The sequence below is a fragment of the Geotrypetes seraphini genome, chromosome 10 (assembly GCF_902459505.1).
Source record: "Geotrypetes seraphini chromosome 10, aGeoSer1.1, whole genome shotgun sequence".
NCBI lineage: Eukaryota > Metazoa > Chordata > Amphibia > Gymnophiona > Dermophiidae > Geotrypetes > Geotrypetes seraphini.
In genome coordinates this window covers 25423188-25436400 of record NC_047093.1, presented here as the reverse complement: position 1 = coordinate 25436400, position 13213 = coordinate 25423188, and the positions used below count along the sequence as shown (strand labels likewise).

The 13213-nt window shown below is 43.4% G+C and overlaps 1 protein-coding gene across 8 annotated transcripts in view; it reads left to right on the top strand.

Annotated features, from left to right (window-relative positions):
- The window catches only part of CACNA1G (calcium voltage-gated channel subunit alpha1 G), a 574606-nt gene extending 562751 nt beyond the window's left edge, over window positions 1–11855 (top strand). For all 8 annotated transcript variants that reach the window (XM_033960654.1, XM_033960655.1, XM_033960653.1 and 5 more), the window contains 2 exons: window positions 3994–4163; window positions 10712–11855. In XM_033960654.1, the coding sequence (XP_033816545.1) occupies window positions 3994–4163; window positions 10712–11590 (1049 nt within the window). In that variant the 3' untranslated portion in view covers window positions 11591–11855. The remainder of the gene's footprint in view (window positions 1–3993; window positions 4164–10711) is intronic.
- The last annotated feature ends 1358 nt before the right edge of the window (window positions 11856–13213 follow it).

The following is a 13213-nucleotide window of genomic DNA, read 5'->3' as shown; positions in this document are numbered from 1 at the left end:
CACTTTGATACTGTAGGAGTAATGATGTTTGGGGAATCACGACTGCAGAGTTTAATTATCGCAGTTGTGAAGGTGGTAAAAGGGGCTGAAAGATAATTGATGGGAGGGAGCAGTGCTTCAGAGTCACTTCGGTCACTGAACACTCCTTCAGAATAGAGAGTTGCGCGGAGACAGAAATCCCACCAATCCCCGCCCGTCCCCGCCAGGATCCTCTCCATCCCACCCGTCCCCGCCAGGATCCTCTCCGTCCCCACCCGTCCCCGTCAGGATCCTCTCCGTCCCCACCCGTCCCCGTCAGGATCCTCTCCGTCCCCACCCGTCCCCGCCAGGATCCTCTCCGTCCCCTTCAGGAACCTCTCCATCCCCACCCGTCCCCGTCAGGATCCTCTCCGTCCCCACCCGTCCGCGTCAGGATCCTCTCCGTTCCCACCCGTCCCCGCCAGGATCCTCTCCATCCCCACCCATTCCCGTCAGGATCCTCTCCGTCCCCACCCGTCCCCTTCAGGATCCTCTCCATCCCCACCCATCCTCGCCTGTCCCCATAAAAAGCAGCAATTACTTCTGACAGGATCATTAATTCCACAGTTTCTTTTGTGTTTGCGCTGCTGTTTTCCTTGTGGAATCTCTTTGGTGGAACCCTTTTTTTGTTTTCTGTTCAGGTAATTAACTTATAAACCCCCTCTTTTACTAAGGCTGACGTGTCCATTATATTATATGGTCGAACCCTGCTTCCAAAGCCTTCCATCCCTGTGGGAGTCCCGTGGACCAGAGGGGGATCCCTGTGGGAGGCCCGTGGGTTAGGGGGGATTCCCGTGGGACCCCCAGGATTCCCGCGATCCCCGTTCCCGTGCAGACTTCTACTTCAGAATACTACTAGACTAATCATTTCTATGGCGCTACTAGACGAAGGCAGCGCTGCACACATTATAGGAAGGTACTTTCTCCGTCTCGAGTGGGCTCACAACCTAAGGCGCGCTAAGCAATTTAGAACATGCTAAACCCTAAGGCGCCCATAGAATATATTGGGGGCCTTAACATATAGCGCGCACTAATCTTTAGTGCATGCTAAATCGATTAGCGCGCGCTAAATCAGTTAACGCGCCTTAGTAAAAGGACCCCTATGGTTTCTTGCACTTGGGGCAATTGAGGGTTAAGTGCCTTGCCCAGGGTGATGAAGAGCTACACTGGGACTTGAACCCATTTCAAAGTGAAGCACTCCACAATCGCACAACCCCAAGGAAACCAACAATTCAATACTCCAAACACCTAAGGGATATACTCACTTATTCCCTAATTAAAAGGAATTAACTTTCAGTATAATGTTATACTATCATAATATATTCAGCTGAGTATAACATTATATTGAAAGTTAATTCCTTTTAATTAGGGAATAAGTGAGTATATCCCCCTAGGTGCAGGGCCGGTTTTAGATGAAAAGAGGCCCTAGGCTATTCCACTTATGAGGCCCTTTCACCTCCCATTTTTAAGTTTGTAAATTACATGAGAGATAATAAAATACATCATTACTGTGATATATATCAATATGTTAAATGAAACATGTTGTTATTGGTACTAACCTTTATAAAAAATGTGACACGGATCTTGAGGCCCTAGGCTGAAGTCTAGTTAGCCTATAGGAAAATCCGGCCCTGCCTAGGTGTTTGGAGTATTGACTTGAACCCAGTTCCCCAGCAGCTCAGTCTGCTGCACTAACCATTAAAATGTTTCCTTCCCAACATTCTCACCAGTCCAGTCCAGAACTTACGGATGTAACAAAGTTGTCCAGAACAAGCATGGGACAGAGACAGGGATGTAGTAACGGGGGTTGGTCCGCCCCAAGCATTATCTTAGCAGGGGGACACTGGCACCTGTCTTCTCTCCGCACCCCCCTGCTACGCGCGTGCGCCCTTTCCCTCATACCTCTTTCATTTTCCCGATGCAAGCAGCATCTTGAACTTGCTGCCCGCATCAGTGTTTGCTCTCTCTGACGTCACTTCCGGGTCCCGCCCCTAGGAAGTGATGTCAGAGGGAGAGCTGACACGACATGGGCAGCAAGTTTGTGATGCTGCTGGCGCTGGGTAAATTAACGAGGTTTGGGGGAAGGGGGAAAGGAAAGAGGGGAAGGGGGGGTCAGGAAGGGGCGGGGGAGGGCTGCCGATGCCTTGGTGCCACTCACCGTCGCTATGCCATTGGGCAGAAAAACGTATGCTAGAACAGACTATTCAGTGAGTGAGAGCATAAACAAATGCAGAGAACCAAAGGAAAATATTCCCCAGGGACATCATAAAGAAAAAAAAAGTAAACCTATCTCCAGACTAGAGAATGACACAGGGACAAACTTTTCCTCATTCCGTCCCCCGCGAGTTTTATCGCTGTCCCTGTCCCTGCCCCATTCTTGTAAGCTCTGCCTTAACCACACAAGCCTCAAGCACTTATGATTTTAAAGGGTTTGAGGCTTCTGCAGATGAGGATGGGGCATTGGCAAGAAAAGAACTCGCGGGGATGGAACGGGAAAATGAGTTCCCACGGGGACGTGGAAAAATTTGTCCCCGTGTCATTCTCTACTTTGGAGAACAGTGTAGAAAATTGAATGAATAAATAATATGAAAAGCTTCAGCCTCTGCTAACCAGAGCTGGTATTGTGACATCATAATGCCTCATTCCACCAATAAGAGCCAACCTCATCAGTGATGTCACAATGGCTTGATTGTCCTTTACTTGGCTCACTGTTACTACATTTTGATTTCTAGAGTGGTAGAGAATAACAGGGGACAAATTTTTCCCCGTCCCGCAGGAACTCAATTTCCCCGTCCCCATGAGTTATGTTGCTGTCCCTGCCCCCGCCCCATTCCTGTAAGCTCTGCCTTAACCACACAAGCCTCGAACACATGGCTTTAAAGTGTCTGAGGTTTGTGCAGATCAAGACGGAGCTTGCAGGAACGGGGCAGGGACAGGAAACCAACTCACTGGGCCGGGACTGGAAAAAGAGTTCTCGTGGGGACAAGGAAAAATTTGTCCCCATGTCATTCTCTACTCCAGACCATTGAAATTGGAGAATACAGGAGGTGTTTCCTGTACATGTGGATAGAAAGATCATCCATTTTGCAGGCTGTCATTCCTTTACATGGACTCTCTATCTGAACATCAAATGGAATATTATATGTATACAGGGGGAGGGTGCGCACACGCACATGCAAGGGTTGAATGAAATGTCATGCCTCCACCTTCATCAACAGATGTCAGCGCTAACATGCTGCATCTGTTCACTCGATCTCTCCCTTCATCTCAGTGGGTGAGAAGGGTCTGTGCAAAGAGGCTGCTTTACTACTGTTTGTGAAATGAAAGCAGGCCATGAACATTCATCGATGCAATTTAAGCAATGTGTTGTGATAGAGTTTCTGAAGGAGTCCCTCCAGTTGTAATTCATTGCCGCATGCAGGGTGCCAATAGTTGTGAGACTGTTTTAATGTAAGTATGTGTAAATCGTGGACCGCAAATGCCTGACTTTTGATGCAACGGGCAAGTCTCACTCGAGAAAGGTTGACAAACTTGTAAAGGACAATGCCTGTGGCAGGGAATTTCAAGTGGAGGGACTCCTCCAACAAGCCGAAATTCTATCATGACAGAAACAGTCAGAAATTCTATCGTGACACATTGCTTACAAGTGATAGCAAAACAGCCTGCTCACACAGACACTTCTCACCAGTCGAGGTGAAGGAAGAGATTTGAAAGACTAAGTGAACACGTGTAGTGTATCAGTGCTGCCCTCTGTTGATGAATTATGGAAGTGGAGGCAATACTTTTTATTCAACTCTCAAAATTTATCTCTAGCTACTGTAGATGCTAAAGATATGACAATTTGAATACTTTTTTTAAAAAAAAAAAAACAAAGTATGAATGCTATGTGACATGCATAAAGCTGGGGTCGTGGTGGTGGTAATACATAACTGCATTTCTTGGCCACTAATACTCGCTTTCTACCATTCTGATCAGGTTCGACAACATCTGTGCAGTCTCAGCCCGCGGATATCACTTCGTTCTTGCAAGTTCCTGGGGATTTTCTCTGTTTGATAAACACCCCTGGCAAGGCGGACTCTGCGAGTATACCCAGAATTCCTCCCCCGCTGCATTCTCCCTCTGCACAGAGGTTGCTGCGCAGGCAGGTAAGTGTAAACATCTGCAGGCATGTGATCTTCAAACTCCTGACCGACTGGAATCCAGGTCTAGGTGTGATTTGTATACAAATTTATGCACACCTCTTCTGCCTGTTATACCTCGGGAGAAGCAGGCATGTGAAGCTAAGCCTTTGGTCCAGATATGCTATCAGAGTCTCCGAGATATTCACTAGAGAATGACACGGGAACAAAGTTTTCCCCGTTGGAACTCATTTTCTGTCCCGTACCCGCAAGTTCTTTTCCTGTCCCTGCCCCATTCCTGCAAGCTCCATCCTCATCTGCACAAGCCTCAGACACTTTAAAATCAGAAGCAGCAACATTCTAGAGCTCAGATTGTGATGTCATAATGCCTCATTCCACCTGAGAAGAGCGACTAAGATGGTTAAGGGGTTTGAGGAGTTGCCGTACAGCGAAAGATTAGAGAAACTAGGCCTCTTCTCCCTTGAACAGAGGAGATCGAGAGGGGACATGATCGAAACATTCAAGGTACTGAAGGGAATAGACTTAGTAGATAAGGACAGGTTGTCCACCCTCTCCAAGGTAGGGAGAACGAGAGGGCACTCTCTAAAATTGAAAGGGGATAGATTCCATACAAACGTAAGGAAGTTTTTCTTCACCCAGAGAGTGGTAGAAAACTGGAACGCTCTTCCGGAGTCTGTCATAGGGGAAAACACCCTCCAGGGATTCAAGACACAGTTAGACTAGTTCCTGCTGAATGGGAACGTACGCAGGTAGGGCTGGTCTCAGTTAGGGCGCTGATCTTTGACCAGAGGGCTGCCGCGTGAGAAGACTGCTGGGCACGATGGACCACGGGTCTGACCCAGCAGCGGCAATTCTTATGTTCTTAATGCCTAAGCTCCATCCTCATCTGCACAAGCCTCAAACTACATTAAAATCATAAGTGTTTTGAGGTTTGTGCAGTTAAAGCAGGAATGGGACAGGGACAGTGTGTGGCGCAGTGGTTGGAGTGTGTGGCGCAGTGGTTGGATCTACAGCCTCAGCACCCTGGGGTTGTGGGTTCAAACCCCACGCTGCTCCTTGTGACCCTGGGCAAGTCACTTAATCCTCCATAGCCCCACCGGGACAGATAGGGAAAATGCTTGAGGACCAGATTGTAAAAACCGCTTAGATAACCTTGATAGGCGGTATATAAAATCCTAATAAACTTGAAACTTGAACAGTGATAACACACACGGGGACGGGGATATTGAGTTCCTGTCATTCTCTAATCTTCACAAAGAGCAACCTGAAGGATACAAATGAATGAAAGCACATTACAGTGACAGCACAACCCCCACTGCGGTCAAATGATTGTGTTGGAATAGTTCATGTTATAGCTTAGATGTGTTGGTTCTCAAAACTGTCCCCAGGGGACCACCGGGTTTTCAAGATACCCACAATTTTTATGTGCAAAATCATTGAATATCTTAATTCATTCCCTTGTAGTCTCTAAACTTGATTACTGCAATGCATTATTTATAGGCTTGCCACAGAAAGAGCTTAAGCGATTACAAATAATCCAGAACGCCGCTATTAAAATAATTTATAAAGCCAAAAAATTTGATCATGTTTCACCCCTACTTAAGAAAGCACACTGGCTTCCAGTAGCACATCGAATACTATTTAAACAATGTTTACTCATCTTTAAAGCTTTAGAACATAAAACTCCAGCCTTTATATTTAGACTTTTGATACCTTACACTACCTCTAGATCTCTTAGATCTCAAGACCAACACCTATTAGTAATTCCTTCACTAAAAGTTATCAACACAAGGCGTAACACAATCTTTTCTATAACAGCCCCTCAATCTTGGAATAACCTTCCACTGTATCTAAGACAGGAAAAAAAACCTGGCAAAATTTAAGTCTGAACTTAAAAGTTTTCTATTTATAGATGCCTTTAATGATTAATTTTTTTCACATTCTTAACTTAATAGGTCAATTGTCTTCGTCTCCCTTCCTATTGTTTTTCCCCTGAATTAATGATTTTAATACTGAATGTAACCATTAAATAATTTTCCTTTTGTTTCATTATAATTTGTAGAAATACCCTCAAAATGTATTGTTATATGTATATATAAGATTATCATTTGTTTAATTTAATAATTGTAAGTATGTTACCAAAAATTTTTATTTATTTGTACATCGCCTTGAATTTTGAATAGGCGATAAATCAAAATACTTAATAAACTTGGAAACTTGGATGAATATGCATCAGATAGATTTACATATATCTATAACGTGCATATTTACTGTGGATATCTTGGTGGTCCCCTGGCATAGCTTTGAAAACCACCAATTGTACACTATAACATGACAATTTAAACCTCACTAGTGGTTGTGATAGCTCTAATGCTTTCACCGTGACGTGTTTTCAATCATCTGCATTCTTCAGCCTGCTCTTAGTGAACAGTGAATTTCTCAGTGACTCCGGGAGCACATTTTTGTTAACTTCATTGAACCTTATGGCATACCGCGGTATACAAATATAATGTTACGTTATATTATACAGTATTTGGATCAAAGGTTTTTTATTTTGAAGAAAAAAAAAAATGCTCAGGTTTTATTTCCCTGAAAGCACCAATAATTTTTTTTAAAAATGTACTGCCACAAAGCAAGAACATACAGGATGTCCGGTGCAATACTCAGAGAGAGCCCCCCCAGGAAAGAGACTTAGGAGTACTTGTAGACAAGTCATTGAAACCGTCCGCGCAAAAAAGGCCAATAGAATGCTAGGGATGATTAAGAAGGGGATCACAAACAGATCTGAGAAGGTTATCATGCCGCTATACCGAGCCATGGTACGGCCCCACCTGGAATACTGCGTCCAACACTGGTCACCGTACATGAAAAAGGACATAGTACTACTCGAAAGGGTCCATAGAAGAGCGACAAAAATGGTTAAGGGACTGGAGGAGTTGCCGTACAATGAGAGGCTAGAGAAACTGGGTCTCTTCTCCCTTGAAAAGAGGAGACTGAGAGGGGACATGATCGAAACATTCAAGATATTGAAGGGAATTGACTTAGTAGAGGAAGAGAGATTGTTCACCCTCTTCGAGGTGAAGAGAACGAGAGGGCACTCGCTAAAGTTAAAAGGGGATCGATTCCGTACAAACGTAAGGAAGTTCTTCTTCACCCAGAGAGTGGTAGAAATCTGGAACGCTCTTCCAGAGGCTGTTATAGGAGAAAGCACCCTTCAGGGATTCAAGAAAAGGTTGTATAAGTTCCTGCTGGAACAGAACATACGCAGGTAATGCTAGACTCAAATGGGGCTGCCGCGTGAGCGGACTGCTGGGCACAATGGACCGCTGGTCTGACTCAGTAGCAGCAAATCTTATGTTCTTATGTTCTTGGCTCTCGCTGTCAGAAAAGGATTCAAGCGGTCAGTCTGAAGGGCTACCTTGACCTTTTCTTGGGAGCAAAACAGTAGGGCTGCCTAGTGGTGATGCACGTAACTACAACTGGTCCACAAGTATTTTTGCCAAAAAAGACATTGAATGTTCCAGTGTTGAAAAGATATTTATTCACTGCAAAATGCTAGCCAGTGTGTAATACCTTTATTGTCGTGTTGGGTATTTTTCTGTATATTGCTTTCTAGCACTTTCTATGCAAAAACTGGATGTGTAGAATAGATGCCATGTCACTTGATCCTTTCAAACTCATATTACAATGCATTACCAGAAAGAAGTTATTTTATGCTCTTATTGAATTAATAATTTTAGGTGAATGCACTATACTGGAATTTACAAGAAAAAGCTCTGCATATGTAATACCTGTGATACATTTCTTTAAAATAACAAACAAAAACAGTTTCCTATTAAGGAAAACCACACGCCTGCTGTCTTCAGGATCACACAGCAGAAAGTAACAAATACCTAATCTACCTTCAGTGTGAAATGTGTTTAAATACCTGCATATCTCTTAGCCATTCAGATCCGACAGCTAGAACGGCCCTTAATTTCAGGGTACGTCATCAGTCCTCCATCACAAGAGACAGCAGGGTGGATGGGAAAGAGACAGGCACAGAATGGTTGTTTTCATTAGGAAATGTTTGCACAGGAGGTCTGAGGCCCGCTGGCGAGATGTTCTGTCATTCTAGAAGTGGGCTAAGGGGCAGTGGATGTAGTTCTGTTCACCTCCGTGTCATCAATAGCTGCTTTCAATTTTTCTGCCATGACACTGAAGTACACATCGGTATATATGCGTTTAGACCTTCAAAGAGGCTTCCAAGGATAAAGTCACAGAGCAAAACAGACATGTGGTCTGCCCTTGAATGGCTGCTTTGCGACTTCAAGGTCCATTGGTTGCTGTCAGTAATTAAGAAACAGAAAATATTCTACTCCTGGGTGTGATGCAAAGAAAGTCTGGCATTCATTCCCTAAGCCTGGATTCAGACCTGAAACATTGCACCTCACCTCTTGTCAGTGGCAGCCAACCACTGTATCCCTTAGCTGCTTTCTGTTTGTTCCACTGGAGCCACCATACCAGCTAGTGGATGTTCCATATTTTGCACAAACAGACACAGAAGAGGGTTAGTCTCAAAACAAGACAAACCAGCAAAGGAAGAGGCAAGAGAGATGTCTCTATCAGCCGCCAGTTACATTTATTATTGACACAATAATAAGTCCTTGATCAGAAAGATCAGATGAAGTCCCAACTAGGATCCATGTTTCGGCGACTGTGTCACAACAAATAAACTTGGTATGTCAGACGATAACCGAAAAGTGAAAGGCGCCCTTTTCTCTTGCCTCTTCCTTCGGTCCTTATTTTGCCCATTGTGATGTCACTAGACTTTGTCTGTCATCCCTAAGTGCCCATTGGCCCCCACAAATGTTCCTCCTCCTCTTCCAGGCCACTTGGGTGGGTTTCTTGAAGCTCTGACTCTAAGTAGGGCAGTGGGTGTTTTTCGGTGTCCCAATTCGGCTACTCTTCCAGGTGGGCTGACCTTATCTAGCTGACCAGTAAATGTACAGCAGTGGCTGCTATACGCTCCTTAGGGTTACCCATGGCCACACCCCCAGGACCGCCCAATTCTGCCTCTGTTACGCCCTGTTCCACCATCACCACGTTGCCCCTTCCTGACGCGATTTTGTCTGGAAGCTTTTCAAAACCCGGGCAAAGTGCCGGGTTTTGAAAAGCCTTCCGGACTCCCGGACATGTCAATCAAAAGGAGGACATGTCCGGGGAAATCCGGACAACTGGTAACCCTACGCATACTTCTTTTTTTTTCTGTATTTTTTTTATTAATTTTCACTTTTACATCACCAATACTTTGGAGACAAGCAGAAATTCTTGAAATAAAGTAGAATAAAGCTCAAGATACATTAAGAAATAATTAACAACTTTTGCCCACAACATTCTGTAAAAGGCGCCTAAGCATGTTTGTCATGCGATAGGCATATATATATTTTATCGAATACAATATTTTTGAATCACTCTAATACCATTTAGTTCAAGGTGATTTACATCAGAAAGAAGCTATAATAATTCTGTGGAAAGATACAACTTTGCAATCTATCATATAAAAATGTTTTAAGCATTTTACGAAATCTCCAGTAACTAATTTCTATATCCTTATTTGCCTTGGTCAGTCATTCCAGACAACAATAGCATCTTTTTAGATGCCATTTACAGAATTTCCCCCCTCGATGTGTAATTAAGCTCTAGAGCTCATTGTCAGAAGATGTGGTAAAAGCAGTTAGCGTCGATGGGTTCATAAAAGGTTTTGACAAATTCCTGAAGGTCAAGATAGACTTGGGGAAATTCCTGAAGGTCAAGATAGACATGGGGAAAGACACTGCTTATCCCTGGAGTTGGTAGGAATAGAATCTTATTCTGGACAGGTCACTATTAGAAGCAGGATACTGGAGCTAGATAGACCCTTGGTCTGAACCAGCATGGTGAATCTTGTGTCTTAACTTGCTACAAGAAGAATCAAGAAATAAATTACTGGTTATACCTTTATTAGAAGAAATGATCAGGATCATCTAGAACAGTAGTTCCCAACCCTGTCCTGGAGGACCACCAGCCACTTGGATTTTTAGAATAGCCCTAATAAATATGCAGAGAGATTTGTATATAATGGAGGTGATGGGCATGCAAATCTGCCCTACACATATTCATTAGGGTTATCCTGAAAACCTGACTGGCTGGTGGTCCTCCAGGACAGGGTTGGGGAACCACTGATCTAGAACAAGGCATCCTTCTTTTTGCCAGTACTAACACCAAATGTCGCCAAATCTTCCAAGGTTATCAGTTGCTCTTCAAAAATGTTGAGGCACAGAAGATGTCTAGTCCCTCTCTAGTCATTGAAGTAAACCCTCTTAAGGTAAGATCAGACCATATGTTTTCATCTACTTTACCTCTCAGCTCCAACACACAGAAATATGTGATAGTCAAGTAAAGAAGTGTGGTATTCTTAAATTTTTCCCCTCTAATATTTGTTCCCTGCTTGTGCTAACCTTTCTTTGATTTGTCTTTCTCTTTTTATCCGACAACTTGGCCCCATTTCCCGATTTCTTGACAAATCAAAATAGGTAGCAATAAGAAATGACTCCATGGATAAAAGCGGCACCGAAAGCAAAGAGAGCATCCCGAGTGAGGTGAGTGAGCCCCCTTGTACAAACCAGTCCACCTGTTCAACGTCTACGCAGCTTCCATCAATTTCTCCGACACCAGCACCAGCGAAAGAATCAGCTAAGTGGGGGCGATCAAGTGTTCACACGCAACAGCTTTCCCACAATCAATACAATATTTCTAAGAACTCCACAGCCTCCTCTGCGGGTCTAGACACATTTGAAGAGCTGCCTATAGACCCAATGGACCAAGAAGTGTCCGACATAAACAGCTGTAGAGAGCAGTTGAGTTCAAAAATATGTCGAACCTTAAGTGTCTGCTCTGCAGTAGATACTCTGTCCCAAAAAAGAAACTTGGGCAATGGCAGCACTGTCACATTAAAGGACCTGAAGAAATTTTACAGTGTAGACGCCCAAGGTCACCTCAAAAAACCATCCTCTTGGTTGGATGACCCCCGGAGACATTCAATAGAAATTTGTTCCATGCAAAACAGTCCTCAACACCATTCCGCATCTAGTTCTTCTGGCTTCATAAGTCAGGTCTTAAGTGAAACGGACAACATGCAGGCAACAAGACAGAAGAAAAAAATGAGTCCCCCATGTATATCTATAGACCCACCAGATGGACAAGGTTTGTTACACAAAGGACCTCATGGACATTCATCCCCCAATATAGACACTTGCTTGAGAAGGCGAGTTCCGTCTTGTGATTCAAAGGATTCCGCGGATACTGGGGACTCGTTGTTTCCCGAGAACACAGCATCAACTTCTCCCACCCCAAAGAGAGACTTACTTACACTTGACAGTTTTTCCTATGACCAGACAAAAACAGACCACTGATTCTTCTGTTTTGTTTCGTCGTTTTTGTTGGTGCCAAACAATTCTCTTTCTATCATGGTACAAAAATTCTGTATTCAAAATGGTACTGGGTAAGCTATCCAAAGAATGATTAAAAAGGCAGCTGGTGAAACTAAATAGAGAACTATGTCATACTACTTAAGCATATGTTCTTCTCGGGTAACAGCAATACGTTATGTAGACTTTTATGCCTATGTATATAATTTAATTATGACATTCTATGAATAAAAGACTTGTTTTGACTTTCCTTCTGTTTAATGCATCTCAGAATATAGCAGAGACCAATGTTTCTGGCATATTTCAATCTAAAATCCACGTATAATCCCATTAAAAAAAAGCACAATTTATATATTTTTTTTATTATTTTTTTTACCAGTGATGCATTAAATAGAACACGTATCCCATAATTTATTTTGGTCTTAAAATTATTTGTTGCCAACAAATCAATGAAATATAATAAGCCCACAATTTATCAAGGACCCCCATCAGCGAGGATCTTCAGGCTCTAGGAGACACCTAATCCGCCAGATCGGCGATAGGTCGGACAATGTACACAGACTAAACTTATCATTTGTACAGAGCAGTTTATATTGGTTTGAGTCTGATGCATAAGCCACCCTAACATCCACAAAGAAGTGTAAACGCCTGCAGAACTGGGACAAATATTTCTTTATTTCCCGACACTGCCAGTGTTTCGGCTCTTGGCCTGCCTCAGGGGTCTTTGTAATTATCATGCAATGTTCTTTTATGGAATTGCTCATCTCGATTTCAAATTAAACTGCTTTAAGCGACCGGTGGCCACGAATGCTGCCCGCAGTATCTTTTCAACAAGTATCTGTCCCAGTTATGCAGGCATTTACACTTCTTTGTGGGTGTTATTGTCTTTTGCTGTGTATTTGGATTCCCTGGGTTTTTTTGCATGTTGCAAAAGCCACCCTGGCAGCATAAGATTAAGATCTGTTTTGGATCAAAAGAAATAGATTCAAATATTTGTAATTGGTACATCTCCTGCATAGAAAGGATGTATTCTGAAGAGCGCAGCTGTATCGCGCAATCCAGCTAGCCAGCCAGGGATTTTTTTTCAAGATCAACATCCATGTGTCAGATCTCTGTCAGTTCTAAAAAAAATCCCCCGTTTTGTGTGTATGGGGAAAATATTTGGTGCACAGGCTCTTTTAAAAGGTACCGGAATGGTGCCCTGCTGGAATGAAAACTTTTAAGGAAGCACAACATTTAAAATAATTGCATTCGCAATGGTGCTGTGATTGTAATAATTCTGCACCTAGAGCAGGGTGCACGGTGTCATTATGGAAGGTGCTGGTAACAATGGCAGAGGGATTTATTGAAAAAATAATAAGGAATACTGCAGCTTAAGGACCTTTCTTAAAAGGGGTAGTGCAAGGGTATTAGGCCATAGGCCAATATTTAGACGGCTTGGGGAAATCCACCGATTCCTAGAATAAGCAGCATGAAATCTGTTCTACTCCTTGGGATCTTGCCAAGTACTTGGGGCCTGGGTTGGCCACTGTTGGAAACAGCATACTGGGTTTTATGGACCTGTAATCTGTCCCAGTATGGCAGCTCTTATTTTCTTATGTTTTTACA